The sequence below is a fragment of the Pseudorasbora parva genome, chromosome 18 (genome assembly GCF_024679245.1).
Source record: "Pseudorasbora parva isolate DD20220531a chromosome 18, ASM2467924v1, whole genome shotgun sequence".
Classification (NCBI taxonomy): domain Eukaryota; kingdom Metazoa; phylum Chordata; class Actinopteri; order Cypriniformes; family Gobionidae; genus Pseudorasbora; species Pseudorasbora parva.
In genome coordinates, this window is record NC_090189.1 from 27,228,561 (window position 1) to 27,247,834 (window position 19,274).

The following is a 19,274-nucleotide window of genomic DNA, read 5'->3' on the forward strand; positions in this document are numbered from 1 at the left end:
GGGAACCACTCACACATAAATCAAGCTCTCGTGTCGTTCCACTGCAACTTAACACTGAATTTATGTTTAATATTATATTAATTAGATCCATTTACTTCATAGCTATCGGTTCGCTGTTTCTTTGTGTGGACATAAACACTATATATATGCTGTGTATACATTTTAATGAGAACAAGTACAAGTACTTGAGCTCAGAATCGGCCTTATACAAGTATCAGTAATGGTGCATCCCTATGTATATATAAATTGCTATTTTTTTGTGCCATATAAATACTGCTCTGATAAAAACGAAAATAGTCTGATATTCAAAGATATTGCCATCACCCCAATATCTTCAGTGTAGCTAACTCTTATTTGTGGCTTGAATTGCAGCTAACTACTTAGGGGCTAGACTTGAGTACTTGATTGTAGTTAAAGTAGCTTGAGGTTTGACACTTTCATATTAGCTTCTCCAACATTGGTTGGGTGTGGTAAATTATGATGGAAGTTCTGATCAAGTTTCTCTCACACATGTCCTGTCTCATGGGCCACAACAAAAGCAGAAGAGAAGCCGTCCTCGTGGTTCAGAGTGCAGCTTCTCACAGGGTGACACATTCCTGTCACAGGAGCATAACCTGCAAGGGGAGATAAAAATCAGAGTAGAAAGTATAGAAGTATTTGCAGTCACAAAGCACTTCACATTACGTAACTTTTTGTTGTCAACAGTCTGTTACGCTACGTCAAGTTAAACGGGGCAAACTCTCCCCATTACATGAATTTTAATTGCTCTGCATATCTGAGATTCTTGATGTACATGCATCACGTTATGTCTTCATAAAAGTATTACCCTGCATGCCAGTGGGCCCAAATTCCTGCCTGGTTAGGAAAATGGCATGATCATGGTATTCTGCATCATTCTTGTCCTCTTTCTGCTGCAGGAAGGCCCAGCGACAGACATTCTCCAGACTCTGAGAGGCGTTGCCCAGCTCAATCAAACCCATGGACTGATAAAAAACCAACACAATTCACAGGTTCATATTTTATGATTGTGTCAACAAGGGATGTCACTAGACCCTTTTTACTGGGGCATGAGTCCCAATGAAATACAGCTGTGCCCCAGTAAAATAATACTGATAAATCCTTGTGTTAATGGAGATTAGTAGCCTAGAAATCTAGACGCACCCTAGTGGCAGCAAAGCTAATCTGCCCGTGAGTGTCGTCTAGCAACTCTCAATACTCTTCTGAGCTGTAAACGCCAAACTCTGTTCAGGCAAATCACATCATGTATTGAGTCGGTGGGCGGGGCTTAACATAATGACGACGGCCGAGTTGCTTGTGTGCTTCTAGTAAACACAGAAACTGGCGAACGGCGGCCTTTCGAATCAGCTTTGACTGTGACTCTGGAAGACTTGGAGTTAAGCTTTTCTTTGAGAAAAGAACAAAGAACGGAACTGAAGTCATTCTTAAGAAGGGAAGATGTGTTCTGAGTTTTGCCGACTGGATATGACGAATGTTTAATCTATCAACTAGCTCTGTTTCACCTTCGTTGCTCTGGTTGGTGTAGCGCTATCCTATCGCGTGCAGAGGGAGTTTGAAAGACAACCGTTTATCCCGCCCCTCGGATTGAGCCCTGTCTATGGTGAGTTTCCAGACCAAACATCTTGATGTGGGTCTGGCTTGTCAGGCTAGGAGATTAGTGAACTGAACTGAGAATTTTAAGTTTCCAGATTTCAATTTAGTTTCAGAAATCTGGAAACCACCTTAGAATACAAGATAAAATAAGAAGCAAATCATTATGCAGTGGACTTTGGCTAAACCCAAAATACATGTTTTCAATTTTCTATTTTGATGCTTTAAAGTTTCTTAAGCATTCGGGTCTTTGTTAATGTGTCCAGACTCCAGACACTACTAAATAAATCCAAAAGCCTAACTTTAAAACGAACTTCTTCAGTTGCAGTGGTGAGACTTTGCTTTGGATTGCAATAACAGGATATGCTTCAATACAGTATCTGTTGGACATTCATAGTTCAACTATTTTTCATAGTTAAGATATATTTTTGTACTTTGAAGTGCTGTTGATACAACCAAAGTCATCCAAAAAAAAGTTTCAGAAGGAAGCTGGCTGATGCAGTCTTACCTTGGAGGAGCAGAGCATCATGATTCTAACCAGGACAACATTAATATGGGCACCCAGGGAGCTGTCCTGATAAATCTCATTCACCTGTGGAACAATTCATAAGAAAAACATAAAGGATAAACAAGAAGAAACACAGCCTTACTAGAGACAGTCTAGACGTCATGGATGATGTGCATGGATGTGTAATTCGTCTGGGCAATAACAAGGCTACAAAAATGATGTAGGCAGGAAAAACTGTCACATAGCCACAGGCAATTTGAGAAGTTACAGAGTTTAACAGACAAAAGCAGAGTTTACTGCCTGTGAGGTGAAAAAAATGCACAGCATCTACCCTTACATTCACCTTGAGGAGGTTTTTAAAGGTGAACCCTGAACCCTGAGTCATCATTTACTAGTGCCTGGACATGTGTTTAGGTATGTGTAGAGCATATGCATATCTGTAGAAGCATTATGCCTATTGTACAGGTTCATTCAGATTTTTCAGGCAGAAATTTCTAGGTATACATTTTTATGAAAAAGTATATAAAACTGATATCCTGGGGACCTCAAAGGAATAAAAATGCATTTTGATCATCATTAGCTGTGAAGTTTATTAAAAAGAAATGTCAGAGAAGCGCGAAAGAAAGAATGAAAGAAAGAAAGCAAGCAAGCAAGCAAGCAAGAAAGAAAGCCACCCCTGCATATCTGCATCACTTGAAAAAAATAACACAGGTTTGATATCACCAGTAAGTACAATTCACAGTTCAATTTTAGCATTACATGGTCCTTAATTAAGAAGAGAAACGTTTCACCATGCTCACACCTGACTTATCTCCACTCATTAACACAATGCCCAGGGGCAATCTGGGAAAAAATCTGTAAGGAGATGCTGAGCTCTGGCTAGATGACCAGGGTGTGTGAGAAAGAAAACGAATGAAGCACTAAGCCACACACACATACTCATTCATACACAAAGACACTGACAGATGGATGACAGCTCGACTAGAGGCTGTTTAAAAATCTGAGTCTGATTATGGAGAGCAGACACTGAGCTAGCTATAGTTTCCACTAGAATGCTTCAACCCTCCACTAGAATACATATAGATACAATTAGATGGAGATGATAACGGTATAGTTTTCAAAAACCTGCACTTTCAAAAGTTCTCAGGCCCACAAAACGCCGTTGTTGTGAAAATGAACAGCCAAATGTCACAGAAAGTGCTGAAAGGGGGATTCTGAAATCCACTGCCACTTCAAAATACCTGTGTGTGTATATACAGTATACATAATTCTATGTGGCATTGATTCAACAAGGTGCTGAAAGCATTCTTTAGAAATGTTGGCCCATATTGATAGGATAGCATCTTGCAGTTGATGGAGATTTGTGGGATGCACATCCAGGGCACGAAGCTCCCGTTCCATCGTTCCATCCCTAATATGCTCTATTGGGTTGAGATCTGGTGACTGTGGGGCCATTTTAGTACAGTGAACTCATTGTCATGTTCAAGAAACCAATTTGAAATTATTCAGAAACATTGCTCAGGTAGGCCGTGGCATTTAAACGATGCCCAATTGGAACTAAGGGGCCTAAAGTGTGCCAAGAAAACATTCCCCACACCATTACACCACCACCACTAATGTCACCAGACTAGAGGATCGATACACAACCTGCGCCACGTCAGCTCGATAAGGCATTTAACCTTTATATTTAAAACGGCTTATTACGCAAGTAGCCAATGGGCCTGTTTAACTTGATGTGATGGTTTGTTTTTGTGATTAAAATAATTGTAAAATATTACCCTAACATCCGTGTGCGGAAATTTGTTTATGTCACTGTGACAACAACGCGCAATACGTGCATGCATATTGCCCGCAGCATCCTTGTCATTCCAGCCAGCAGCAGTAGCAACGAGCACAACTTTAGTGCTGCTGGCAGGAGGACAGCCTTGAAGCCATCCACAGTTGATGCAATCCTTTTTCTGCATAAAACCTCGATTAGCCTAAACTTTGATGGATAGATTATGTAAATAGATCCCATGTTGCATGTTGCAGTTTAGGAACCATACAGTTCCTAAAAAATGGTAAGAGTGACTTTTGGTTCAATAAGCATTTTCAATTGCGTTATCTTAATGTTTTGTTCTGTTAGCTTGGGCCATTTTTAGTAGACCTTTGTTCATTTAATTTCAGTTGGCTATTTGATTGGGCTCTGTGTAACGCTTGATGCCCCATGTGCGTGCTGATGCGCTTGTCTGTAAACATCTCAGAATGCCTTCCTACAGTTGCTTAATAAAAGCGGGCTTTCCACACAAACAAACGTATGTGTCTTAGTATATGAGGAAAAAAAATAGATTTTAACTGTCTGAACATCCACCTTGCAGTAATGATGATATTACACTGTGGCAAGCGGCGGGGCGAGGGACCGCGAGAGCGGGCCGGTGACGAGTGCTAATGAGTGCCATCTGCGCGACACACCGGTCTCGTCTCGCGGCTGAGTGACGGGAGCATAAAAGGAGGAGTGAAGGCAGCGAAAAATGAGAGAGCACCAGGCCTAGATTTTACGTTGAGTTTTGTTTATGTTTTGTTATGTGTATGTTGTCCCCTCACGGACGACTGCCCGTGGTTTACTTTCAATTGGTTTATTTAATAAAAGTTGATGAATGTTCGCCGGTTCCCGCCTCCTTTCTTCCCATCTAAGAACCTCATTACACTGGTGCCGAAACCCAGGAGGAAGGAGGGACATACTGTCGAAGAGCCCTCGCTGCTGAGAGGGATCGCGGTGCTGAGGAGGTTGGGCAGCGCAGATGAATGAAGACCGCGAGGGCTGCCCGAGGCGGTGGTGCTGTAGTGAGGAAGGTGAAACAGAGCTCGCTGCCGTACCCCTGGGTCTAGGTGGCGTGGCTGCCGTCCGAGAGGGGGCGGAGGACTCGCCGCGCTTGCCGTGGGCCGGAGCCTGCTGCCGTCAGCCGGTTAGGGGAGGAGCAGGGAGCGCGGGGCTCGCTGCCTGGTCCCTCAGTAGGAGGAGTCACCGCCGGCATTCAGGGGGCGGAGGAGGATCGAGCTGTCCACCAAGCGTCCAGTGCCATCGAAGGCAGCAAAAGACGAGAGAGGACCAGGCCTGGATTTTATGTTATGTTTTGTTTACGTTTTGCTGTGTGTGTGCGGGCAGTCGTCCGTGAGGGGCTGTGCGCGGTTTACTTTCGTTTTATTTATTTATTTTGAAATTAAAAAGTTTGTTGAATGTTCGCCGGTTCCCACCACCTTCCTTCCAGCAACAAACTTCGTTACATACACATTATTACATATTAACTAACATGGAAGGATCTCTACTTGTCGCGATAATATAAAACTCTCCTGACATTAGAGTAACAATTACAGAAGAATAAAATAAAGCATATTTTGTTACCATTTGGTGCTTGGTTCAGTTTGAGCAGATGTTTTATACTATCACCACTGTGCTCATCAGAGCTCATTTCCCAGTACATTCAGCATCTGGCTTATATTCGCCATCTTAAACATATCAGCATTTTCAAAATCAATATTTGAATCGCTGACAGCTTCCATCAACTGACAGTGACACTAATATTTAATTGCATTCAGAATCAGTACTTTAAGCATGTTTCCGCCAAAAAGAGTATTTTTTTTCTCTCGCAATAGTGTGATGTTAAGTCACAATTTGACTTTTTTTCTCAGAGTTTTGAATTTATATCACGCAATTGTGATCTTTGGATGACATTATGCACTGTAGATGATGATAATTTCAAATCTAATTTTTCTCTGAGAAACTCTCTTTCTGATATTGCTCCACTATTTTGCACTGCATCATTGGGGAAATTGGTGATCCTCTGCCCAGCTTGACTTCTGAGAGACACTGCCACTCTGAGAGGCTCTTTTTATACCCAATCATGTTGCCAGCTGACCTAGTAAGTTGCAAATTGGTCCTCCAGCTGTTCCTTATATGTACATTTAACTTTTCCGGCCTCTTATTGCTACCTGTCCCAACTTTTTTGGAATGTATAGCTCTTATGAAATCCAAAATGAGCTAATATTTAGCATGACATTTCAAAATGTCTCACTTTCAACATTTGATATGTTATCTATATTCTATTGTGAATAAAATATAAGTTTATGAGATTTGCAAATTATTGCATACCTTTTTTATTCACAATTTGTACAGTGTCATTAACAATAATGATAAACAATCATTATTTATAATGTGAGAAATAAGAGATTTTTTTCCTTTTTGTTAAGGTAACAATTCATTATCTCTAAGAAACAGTGCCAAGTAACCCTGTTCCCACCTGAAACCATGTGTCTACTCAGGCACTCAGTAATGACAGCTATGTAACCCGGCACATTAATGACTATTATCAGCACATACTCTCTTGTTTTAATTCTCTTCTTTCCCACACACACACACATACACACACACACACACACACACACACACACACACACACACACACACACACACACACACACACACACACACACACACACACACACACACACACACACACACACACACACACACACACCATGCTAATCACCTTAGTAGCAAGTCTCTCATTAGCACTGGCTGTCTCTCGTCCTCTCCAGGACCCTGTCAGTATTTTATTAGTCCAGATCTCTGCTTGTAGCTGGCAGGTAGTTAATTGACGTGTAAGAGGCCAAAGGGCCAGAAAATCATTAGGACTTAATTAATAATGCAGCAAGGTCTACCATCGGAGCATGTCTTCTGCTTAGCATTGGAACCGCCGTGCAAACAAAAATGAACTGTGAATGTGAATTACGAGGGTGGAGGAACACTGGAACATAAGTTGCAAGAACTTTGGAACTGGTAGCAGGTCACTTTTATGCCCAAACCATGCTATACACAAGTACAAGAACGAAAAAGTTTCTAGATATGCAAAAACGATTTTGTATGTTGTTGTTTAAAAATGTCAGACTGCAGTTCATAACGCAAAGCAAATATATAGATTGCGTTTTGTACATTCCCACAAGGGGCCCTATTGTAAACAGACACTAGAGTAAACATTTTTTTTAGTTTTATTTGAAAAAGTTAGCACGTTTATAGCTAGCTAGCTAAACAGATCTGGTTTATTGTGACAGATATTTGAAGGTAATTCTCAGGTTTGTTACCACCACAGCAACGTAAAAGTTTGCGTTAAGTATCCTCAGAATGACTACGGGAGACTGGGACTGTATTTTTTTTTTGTGCACTACCATAAAGTCTCTGGCCAAAATGAGACTAAAATGAAAAAGGAGGGAAAGACATAAAGTGTTTAGTTGTGCAGGTTTGACGGCAAGTTCATTTAAGTCGCGTCTTGTCGAGGACCTTGAGTACATCAATCTTTCAGGTAGGAAACCCTGCTAGGGATGTGGATGTAATTCCTTGATTTGGAGCAGTTGTCAGGGAAACAGATGGATGTTTGGCTCAACCTCCGACATCCGAGCATGGTATACAGTAATCCTAATTTCTCTCTTTTGAGTTTGTCTATGTCAATGTCTGTCTGATATAATAAATAAATGATGCTGTCTGAAAGACACATAACCAAAAAGTTCCTAAAGTAAATTACATGTCATTTAGCTGACAAATAATTAAGCAAATGCCATTTAGCTAATGTCTTTTATACAAAGTAACTTGAAGTAAAAGAAATTAGAAATATTCTGTCATCATTTACTAGACATCCTCAAGTTGTTGCTGTTCCTCATTTTGCCTGTATCCCTCAATTTCTTTTATTTGCTTAACAAAAAAGAAGATTTCTTCAAAATATCTTCTTTTGTGTTCAGCAGAAGAAAGTCTTACACATTAGTAAAATCCACCTCAGGGTGAGTAAATGATAGAATTAAAAGTTTTGGGTGATTAAGAATTTTAAGTATTTGTTTAATTTACAATTTAGAGGGGATTTTATGAAACTTTGCAATATTTATACAAATTTTGTTAACTATTTTTCGCATAAAGTCTGCAAAAAGGGGTTTTCACAACAATGAAATCGAAGAACCATTTTGGAATTCCCAAACACCTTACTGTAAACAGTTCTTAAAACTTTTTAATACCGTTTTGCTCTATAAAGAACCTTTTGAGCAATGCAAAGATCCTATGAATGTTAAAAGTTCTTCATAGAAGCCAACTGAGAACCTTTGCCAATTGACAAACTGACGATTTGTGCCTTGATGTATGATGATAGGGCATGAGGGTCATCTCAGAACCTTAACCATTAGCTTCATATAATGTACAAAAGGTGTAAACATATACAAATGTTTATATAAAATCTAGTGTAAATACTTTCTAATGGGGTTTGGGAAACTTACAATGTTCATGAGGGTCAGGAGGTACTTTTGGATGTGCTCTCTGCCGTGAAACATCACCACAGAGCAGTCAACCCCCAACAGAACCTCGATGTTAAAGATCTCATCTTCATATGTCTCTCTGCGTGTCCGTGTATTGCTCTTCATTTTCTTCTTAACATGGTGGTGTAAATACTCCATTCCAGCCAGACCACCCAAAAGAGAACCTGCAAAAAATATACACAAATATAAGTTATATAAGGATAATTTAAAGAGGTCAAATCATGGGGAATCAAATTTTCCTTGATCTTTTAAGTTACAAAGAAAACATACTGTAACTTTCAGAACCAGAAGTGGAGGACAGGGAGAATTATTATAAAAATTAAAATAGAAAGTATGATTTCCCTTGGGGAAAAGAGTAGGCCTTTAAAAACACTAAGCCTACTTATTAAGGAAATAATACTTAGTATGTACAAGAAAATATTTAAGTGTGAAGTGAATGTAATATATATGCAATGCAATTAGTTGAACTTCAAATAGTTGAATTAGTTGAAATAGTGTTTTTTTATCCACTTAAGTAAGATTTAAGTACACCCTACACGTTTACGGCCATTGCCGGAAGCCAGTAATTATTGTTTTTAAAGCTTTAAACATGGATGTTTTTCTAAAACAAAAACCCATTGCTGTCCTTCAGAAGGCATAATCTACTGATGTCATGTGGATTACTTTTATGATGGATAGTTGCGTTTTTTGGAGCTCCAAAAAACGATTCACTCCCATTATAATGCTGGGAAGAGCCAAGATTTTATTTAATAAAACTCCAATTGTGTTCGGCTGAAAGAAGAAATTCATATACACCTAGGATGGTTTGAGGGTGAGTAAATTATGAAATAATTTTCATTTTTGTGTGAACTATTTACTACCTTCAAATGAGCCATGGAAACTAAATTGCCCGTTGTATATTGTTCAGACTGTAGATTAGGATCATACTCAGCCTATTACTGCATATGGAAATAGCTGTACAATAATAAACAAACAAAAGTGTGGGATAACAGTGGCACTGTGGCAGTATGTTTCTCATTTCATTCGGTACACTCTCTCTCTTGCCATCTAATACACGGCACAAACACTCTCTCAACTCCAAGAGCTTTCATGTTCAGATTGGGTGCCACTGAGGCATGTCTCTCAGGCTCTGCCTGTGCCAAAACTGCTCGAGCGAGGGACAGTCTGAGGTGAGAGAGAACTAAAACCAATGACAGGCAGAAAAAGATTACTGTGCCAGTTCAGTGATACTTCCTTTATAAAAAAATAAGTGTTGCGTAATAATAATTATCATATTCATTTACCATGGTATTTACATGGTACTTTACAACACCATGGTATTATGTCCAAAAACATGTTGCTTTTTTGTAAGTCCCTGCTATGTGCTCTTCTGTCTGTGTGTTTTAAAAGAAATCAGATGTTTCTTCCCAAGGTGATAAACCTTATGACTACAAATTTTTATATGCCATTTGATGTTCTAATTTAATTTCGGAATTTATTCAGAAGTAATGAGATAATCCTGAAGGAGCGATTCACCAATCAGAGAAGTCGCTGTTACCATGGAAACCAGAATCCCAGCGAAAGAGCTCAGAAGTCACCGCCCACTCCCATCAAGCTCAGTGAATGACATAATCAGTTCTCCCGACACTGTCAAACAACTTGTATATGTTGGAATATTTTGCAAAACAACTTCAAATGTATGGTATTTTATACTATATATTAAAACACTTAGTTATACTAAATTTAATTGGCAGAACCTGATTTCATCAAGTGCAACAAGTTCCTGGATCACAATCTTTTTGTAATTAAAATCAACCAATCAGATTTGAGGGAAAAATGTCCAGTTTATGTCCAGTTTAGGTGCTTCTACATCAGTTATCTATCATTTCCCTCTGATTCTAGGGATATGGGTAGGATTAGGTTTAAGGATATGATTAGGGCAACATTTTTAGACAGGAATGCTGTTCCAGGATCAACAAAATACATCCAACAAATTGCATTAACAATATATCATTGGTTGAGTAGCTCAGTTCTTCATAATAAATTTCAAGTACCAATTTCCAATTTCTAAAAAGATTCTAGGAATCTATAGATTTTAGAAATCTATTTGATTTAAAGATTCTCTTTAAATCAAATGTTTTAAAGCAACAATATGTAATTTTCCTCCACTAGAGGTCGCTTATTTAAAACAAAGGCATAGCTTGATGACGCCTGGATTTCGCTGAGCTTTTATTATGCCATAGAAGACTGTTTTGGTAATGGTAATTTCAAGTGGAAAGACGTTACCCAATCACAGCAGTGGTCTCACAGCAGACACGCCCCTTAAAACAGAGAGTTCAAATCAGCGGCTTAAATTCAGGGTAGGAAAAACGCCTTTTATTTTATTATAAATTAAATTATTCTAACATAATAATTCTTAAGCATTCTAACATTATAAGTGCACCCCAGGAAACCCAACATGACCCTTTTAACCCAAAAATCATACATATTGTGCGTTTAAGCATCTTTCAGATGTTAGTTTTATGTAATGTTTGCAATAGGTGCAATATTTTTGTAATGCCTATAAGGAAAATAAATGAGAAAAGCCACCTTGATTCTTAACCATTATGCTACCAGCCTCACTTCTAAGGTGATCCAACATTTTTGTGTTGATTTAACCGACAACGAATGTCCAACCTTTTTGGGTGAAAACAAATTAAATAAACAAGTAACTATTCTTTCTGTGGATCAGCGATTCAGGATTTCAAGATCAATACCCAACAAATTGTTAATGTACAGTCTAATTAGACTGTACACCATTTGTGCATAGTGTAATTCAAACAAATGCTCTTCTTTAGTTCCTTTCGGATTTTATTTCCCCTAGTTTAGCACTTTTCGGGTAATATATGTAAATGCAGTTTTTTAATATAGATCAGAATGGAGGCAAATGTTTTGGAAGAGGCAATGCATTGCACATCATCTGATAAACATCTTGTTTATGTTTAATAATAAAATAGAATTTGATAAACCTCTGGCTTATGTTAAACAAGCATGGACACAATATATGAACCAAATGGGAACCAAATGGGAACTCAAGCAAACACACCACAAAAATGAGTAATGTTTACTGCTAAAACATCAACAATCATTTAATAGCGCAAATGCTGGAAATGTAGCCAAAAAGAAATGAGCATAAAAAATGAATATACGAATTCCCAGAATTTTTTTTAAATAAACTGCCATCTGACAATGTTTATTACCTTGTTTGACATGACAAATTACTATACAAATGGGTCATCAGCTTTGTTGGTGCAATAGACATCTGCTTTGCTACTTCCAAATAATCAAACGGTGTATTTAGAAGCACATTATACTAGAAATAAACTAAAGAGGAAAACCAAAGCTGGCCCATGTCAATCAAACTGAAGTTTTCTGAGCGGAGTCAAATTAGACTTTGGAAAACAAGTACTAATATGTTAGGGTGACCTGTAAATGTGGGTTTAGTGCTGGAACGACACCAAGATAGAGGCAATTACCAGGACATCCACACAAAAGGCCAGTGTCATGGAAAAGGTTAAGTATTAAGAATTGGCTTAGAATAAAAAAAAAAAAATTGAAATGGAAATCAGTCCTGACCATGGGTTGCTGTAACTAAAAACAGTACCTATAGACAAAAATTCTTGGACATATATTAGTTGTTTTTGTTGTGTTTAGTATGAATGTTCCTGTTCATGTTTGATACTGTCACCCTAATTGAGATTCATTTAAACTCCTTTACTCTGTTTGGACCAGAAAAAAAAACATTTATTAAATAATGAATTATTAGATAGTTATATTTTATGTATAACAACATATTTGCTCCTTAGTAACACAGTTAGCCATTTATTGTTTGTAACTTTTATATATAATGTTAGTATTAAAGGGATAGTTCACCCAAAAATGAAAATGTCATCATTTACACACACTCAAGTTGTTTGAAACCTGTAAGAGTTTCTTCAGCTTTTCTTCAGAGAAGATATTTTTAAGAACAGTTGATGGGCCCCATTGACTTCCATAGTATTTATTTTTATATATTTTATATATTATGTACTGTAAACCTGAATAAGTTGGCAAAACTCAAAAAAACAAAACAAAACAAAACAAGGCAAGTTAAGTTAAGTAATCAAACATTTGAATTTCTCTGAACTTGAAATATATGAGTAAGCTAATTAATTTAACTTAAAAACATCATGTAATCTCTTTTAATAGTGGAAACTTGGCTAGCTTCAAAGCTGGTAACTTTCTTGTGCTGAAAATTTACTAAATTTATATTATGAGCGAGAACCTGTCTCTGTTTTGTCTTATCCTGAATCACTGTGGTACGCTTATAATAAGTGTTTATATTCTGGCTATTTTAGTCCGCTTTGGGTCGAACCACTGTGGAGTAGCCCAGTACCTGCGTGTCTTGTCACAGATATAAACAGAGTTCTTCCGCAAGATGAATGCAGTTTTGTTAATTAACTGCTAGAGCGCCAACAGTTACATAGTGTTGCTTTAACTAGCAACTTCAATAAATGCTAATGGTTACACAATGCTTTGGTAGCATTACCATAGCATAGAACTTGCTGAATGAGGGAAGCAATATATTACATTTAACACATATCTGTTCTCAAACTAAGCTCGTGCTGCACTTGTCACCATGGTGATAACCTTACGACCCCCCCCCAACATAATAGAAACTCTTCTAAACTAGCATAACAAAACAATAACACTACTAAATATCCCACTCAATGTTAAGCTTGCACAAAAAAACAACAACAACATAATATTACACTTAATTTTGGCCTTTGAGTGTCACGGTAAAGCATGCTGGGAAATAGAAATCCCAGCCCAGTTTCAGTTAAATTTAAGTTAAGTCTAAATTAAAATAAACAAGTTCATAAAACTCAAAACGGTTACACTTTATTTCGATAGTCCACTTTAGACATTCTACTAACTATAAGTAACTTTGCCACTACATGTCAGCTAACTCTCATTAGAGTATTGTAGACTGTCAGTAGACTGGTAGGTTATGGTTAGGTGTTAGGGTTCGGGTTAGTAGAATGTAGTTTTAAGTTGAATTGTAGTTGGCAAGTTGCTTATAGTCAGTAGAATGTCTGTTGGGGGGGGCCGAAAAAATAAAGTTTTAGTAAATATTAATCAGACAGTCTACAAATACTCTAATGACAGTTAGTTGACATGTAGTTGAAAAGTTACATATAGTTAGTAGAATGTCTAAAGTGGACTATCAAAATAAAGTGTTACCCTAAAAACAAGCAAATTACTTAAAATGTGTCAGTTTTGAGAACTCAAAAGAAAAAGAAAGTTCTAAATACTTATAAAAGGTTATTTGTTTGAAATAATTTGTTTCATTTGAGTTAGCTCTACTCAAACCAATTAATTATTTTGAGTGTTAGGGTTTACAGTGTGAAAGTCAAGGGAGCCCATCAACCTATACCCATATTCTTCAAAATATCTTCTATCTAAGAAATTCATTCAGGTTTGGAAACACTCGAGGGTGAGTAAAGGCTGACACCATTTACATTTTTGCGTGAACTGTCCCTTTAAAGTAAAACTATAAAGTGACTGTAAAGTCAGCATCATTACTCTATACTCTCATTGTTACAGTCAGGCGAGTATCACAATGTCAGCTGACACCCATTTGAAACCCACAGTCATCGTATTTCAAGGGTAACTGCCTTCAATATGCCACTGCGTTCTTTTGCTATTGGCTAAAAATAGAAAGCTACAAACAAGCATCTTGTATTCTACGTTGCCATTCTGAGAGACTACGTCTGCTCCTAGTTATCCCCTGACCTGAAGTCATTGGCGTTTCAACTGTAGCTGGAGTTTCCAATGCTGTTCTGCAAGGAACGATGCTGATGTACAGAATATTGATGAAGGCCAGGCAGTCAGTAACTGTTGCCAATTATCATAATTCTTCGAATCAATGAGTGCTGGGCTTGTCAGTTCTGACATATCAGGGTTATTTGTATTCAGGAAACGGTAGCGTCACGAAAAACTGCAAGGATAAAATGAAAATCAAATCTTTTAGAAGCTTTCAAGCAAAACCGTTGCTTTGAAAATGAAATCAAAGTCATTTGGCTCTGTTAACAACTGGAGAAGTCCTCTTTGAATTGGGCAGTTTTTTTGCATAAGCATACCTCAGTTTTGTTTTTACATTTTTGATGGAAAACTTAATTTAGAATCAAATTAGAAATGATTATTACAAAACACATCGCAAAGCAAAATAAATATACAGCTTGGTTTTTTAATCAATGTTGGCAGATGCGACTGGAAAAATAGTCTGGAAAAATATGTTCTAAGTCTAAGTAAATGAAACCATAAGACAGAGGACTTGAAATGTACAACAAACAGGTGATGCAAGGAAAGTTAAAATCTGCACTGATGTTCAACCTGAAATGTGTTTTACATGGACTAAATAAAGACGTGGTTACGAATGTTACACAATTGTTGGTTGTCTATGAATGTACAATCTTGTTACAACATTTCTATTAAAACTGTTGCTTGCAGGACGAATGAAGGTCCATCTGCTTAGACAAGCAAGAGCATCCTCAATGAAGGAATGACTCAGCACAGAGGAATATGAGCACCCCAAGACCCCAAATATATAATATATCTATGTATTTTTTTAAATATATATATATATATATATATATATATATATATATATATATATATATATATATATATATATATATATATATATATATATATATATATAATTTTTTTTCCATTTTTGATGGTCAAATTAGACATGATTATTACAAAACATGGTTACAATACATATTAGTTTACATGACTATTAAAAAAACAAACACACACACACACACACACACACACACACACACACACACACACACACACACACACACACACACACACACACACACACACACACACACACACACACACACACACACACACACACACACACACACACACACACACACACACACACACACACACACACACATGTTGGTCTATGTGGTTTACAGGGACTCTCCATAGGCGTAATGGTTTTTATACTGTACAAACCGTATTTTCTATCCCCTTACACTGCCCCTGCCCCTAAACCTACCCATCACAGGAAACATGCTGCATTTTTACTTTCTCAAAAAAACATAATTTAGTATGTTTTTAAGGCCATTTGAATTATGAGGACATTTGATATGTCCTCATAAACCACATTTATAGTGTAATACCAGTGTAATACCCATGTAGTTATACAAATATGTGTCCTCATAAACCACATAAACAGGCTCACACACACACACACACACACACACACACACACACACACACACACACACACACACACACACACACACACACACACACACACACACACACACACACACACACACACACACACACACATATATATTACTAGCAATGATCATTATTAGCAATGATCCTAAATTACATGACTTCAATTGCATATTTTACACATGGTGACAAAATACAGAATAAATTCCTCTTTCTACAAACTGTCCCAATGTATCTGGATCTTAATGTAACATACAGTATTGTAAGTAAAAGTGAAACTCATGAAGTGAACCATACCATCTGAAGACATTTGACATGATCTGTGTAATACCATAGTGCCGCTGCACCCATGGTACGGCAGCAAAGTTCCCTGATTATTACGCAGGAATGAGAATATAGTTCCTAGCCATATCAGTCTAGAAAACGTTTAATTTTCCGTTGGTCTTAGTACATGATGTAACTATACACATCACTAGGGTTGGGCATCGTTTTGATTTGAACGATTCTGATTCCGATTCCGATTCTTACTTTCGATTCCGGTTCTTTTCGATTCTCGATTCCGATTCTTTGAGGGGTGGAGTCAAAACATGTCACATCGATATTCAATGCTATTTTCAATACCCCCGGGGGGGGGGGGGGGGGGGGAACGCTGCATATACTGTCAATTAGGTCTAACATTCAGGTAAGAAACTGAATTAACAAACGCAAAGTGGCTAATTAAATTTAAAATAACATTGGATAATGTTTTTTGCAAAAAATTAAATAGTTTCATATAAAACCATTACGTTGATCAGTCAAGAGCAGTGTGATTGTTTGTCTTTTTGTAGTTTGACTTTGAATAACAAATGACTGCGGTCCCTTTAAGAACTCCCGCACTCATGGATCCTGAACACTGTTCCTGTTATTCTTCCTTCATTTTTTCCTGAATTGTTTACGACTGTGTTTACATTAATACTCTTCAAAATGTGCACTGAGAATTTGGTTGATTGTATTTGATCAATAATAAGCTGGAAAAAGAAGCAAATATTTGCACATGTATGTCAGTGGGGGCTTTATTGCGGTATGTGTGTGCGCGCTTCAGATGTAAGCTTGAAATCAGAGAGATTCGTAGAATTATGTGCAATCCCGTGCGAAATTCAGACCGATCACACACACTAACACTAACATGCTGTCGTAAGGAAAAGTCCAGCAGAACGTGCGTTCGCCGTGCTCAGAGGGTTAACCGGGCTGAGTGAGAATATGCGGCTGCGTGTCAACTCGCTGTCGGTCAGAGAGGAGAGGAGAGGAGAGCGGGGCTGGGATCGATACTGTAGAAACTGAGCAGGCTATCGTATCTTTTCAGATATTTCAGTATCGACATTTTTGACAACACTAGTTGCACTGTGCCGACCCAGGCTTTTTAAAAGTGAAATAAATCCACACTTCAGAGCGCCATTTACCGGGCTTCCATGGCTAAAAGAACAAGCGGGCGCGCAAGCACCGGAAATCAGGTGGCCATGGAAACCAAAACTTGCGCGTTTGGAATCGATGATCGGAACCGAAAACAAATTTTCTAAACGATTCCAATGGAATCGTTATTTTTTAAACAGTTCCAAGTTGGAACCGGTTCTCGATGCCCAACCCTACACATCACTACATGTAAATAGGAAAATTATTATTTTAATAATAATAAAATAATTTTGACACTTATTTAGCAGTAAGCTAAATGGAGCCGTTTACCTCCAGTCTTTGTGCTAAGCTAGGCTAGCGGTGGGTGCGTCAGACAGAGTTATGGCACGCACATAGATGAAAATGGTATGGATGGACTTATCTAACTCGGGGGGATACGGTAAATAAGCTAAAGTCCCAAAAAGTAAGTGTGCTCCTTTAACCCACGCAACTAACGTGAACGCGTTATGAAATCTGTGTGGGAAAATCTTTCCAAATCAAGCTTCCAATCACATTGATTCCTATTGAAATGACCAGATTTCGCCAGCGAAACTTTGTCGAACAATGGTAAATGTGAGGTCACCATTACTCTCACAGCCAGAAAATTTTAGTCATTCACATAAGGTAACCACATTCACCATTTAGTGGACTACTTTCTAGACGACTACCCTGCTGAAAAGATCATATTAGAACACAACCAATTTCCATACTGGTGCCAGACTCCCAGCATCCACAAATGCTATTTTCAAAAACACTGGGTGCGTTTACATGCACGTACTTAAGCTGATTTAGCCAATAAGCTGACAATGAACATGGTCATGTAAACGCTGTAACGCTGTAAGAAGTAGAAGAGGTTCGGTCAAAACGCTGCATCTCTAACTGCATGGGGGATAATAAAAGCCGTAAATCTCCCGCTGACACAGTGCAAGCTTTATTTAACATCACAACTGACGTAACATTTGGAATACTCCGAGTCAGATACGGGCAGTTTGACGTCACTACAAGGAAATAACCCGGTTTATCAATGAAGTCATGTCAACGGTTTACTTGTCAGTTTACTGGTTTGCATGTAAACAGGGATTTTTCAATAACATGATATTTGTGAGTTATCAGCTTACTGGTGTGCATGTAAACCCACTCATTGCCAAATTAAAAAGACTAGTTGTGCAAGCAAAACAAACAAATGAATCAGAATCAGAGGTCTCTCCAATGTTTTTATTTTTTATTTTTACTATGAAGTACCTAATCACATTTTTATCTTGGCTATCAATCTTAAAACTAGAGTCGAGCGAACCCTGTAATCTGTTAGTTAATGTCTTATTCATATAAGCACCATCAGTTATCAGAGCATTGTTGAGTTAGCTCATCTCCCAAGCTGGAATTTAGAGGCACGCAAAGATCCTTCTTCATTAGCTCTCCACTCTCCTTCTGAAGACATTGTCATTACTTGTACTGCTGCAAAGGTGGCCCAGCACAAATGGAGATATTTGCAACACTTGAGGAAGCCGGTGCTCCTCCTTACTGTAACACCAAGCCAACGGCTATTAGTCAATGGAACAACCGGAATGTTTTTGTTTCAGGGATGGGAAAAACGTTAAATGAAAAGCACATGCTGTCACACAGTTTCTACAGCCATGTATGCACACACAGAGCCACAAGCACAAACCTATATGATCTCCGGTGGCGAGCTGGAGGCCTTATGGCACATTTGGTATTCTGTGGGCTGAAATATGTGTGGGCTGAAATGTCAGGGTGACTGAGGTAAAGAGAAACTGACAGAAGTGCAGAAACGACACTATTCTCAAATGCAGTGAGGTTGGGTTGGTGGTGCAAAGTGGTTCAAATTATTCCACCTTTGTAAGGTCATCTCTCATTATATGTTTTATTACACCTATTGTTTCAATAGACTTATTTGCATCCACATATTTTGCAAATTTGCATAAGAAATCAATTCGAACTCAAGTATTATGTTGTATAATATACAAAAATGTAATTATAATGTTGTGACGATAATGTTAAGATGATGATCATGTTGGGTAAGTACTCTGTGTATCAATAAATTATTTTATTTTTTTACAACACCGGCAAAGATCATTTATTTCAGTGCGTGTGCAGACAGGGTTGCCAAGTTTTT

At 37.9% G+C, this 19,274-nt stretch overlaps 1 protein-coding gene across 2 annotated transcripts in view; it reads right to left on the reverse strand.

Annotated features, from left to right (window-relative positions):
• adamts2a (ADAM metallopeptidase with thrombospondin type 1 motif, 2a) overlaps nucleotides 1–19,274 on the reverse strand; it is a 92,436-nt gene that overhangs the window by 28,141 nt on the left and 45,021 nt on the right. For both annotated transcript variants that reach the window (XM_067423504.1, XM_067423505.1), the window contains 4 exons: nucleotides 8,408–8,610; nucleotides 2,117–2,200; nucleotides 827–983; nucleotides 509–614 (listed from right to left, as the gene is read on the reverse strand). In XM_067423504.1, the coding sequence (XP_067279605.1) occupies nucleotides 509–614; nucleotides 827–983; nucleotides 2,117–2,200; nucleotides 8,408–8,610 (550 nt within the window). The remainder of the gene's footprint in view (nucleotides 1–508; nucleotides 615–826; nucleotides 984–2,116; nucleotides 2,201–8,407; nucleotides 8,611–19,274) is intronic.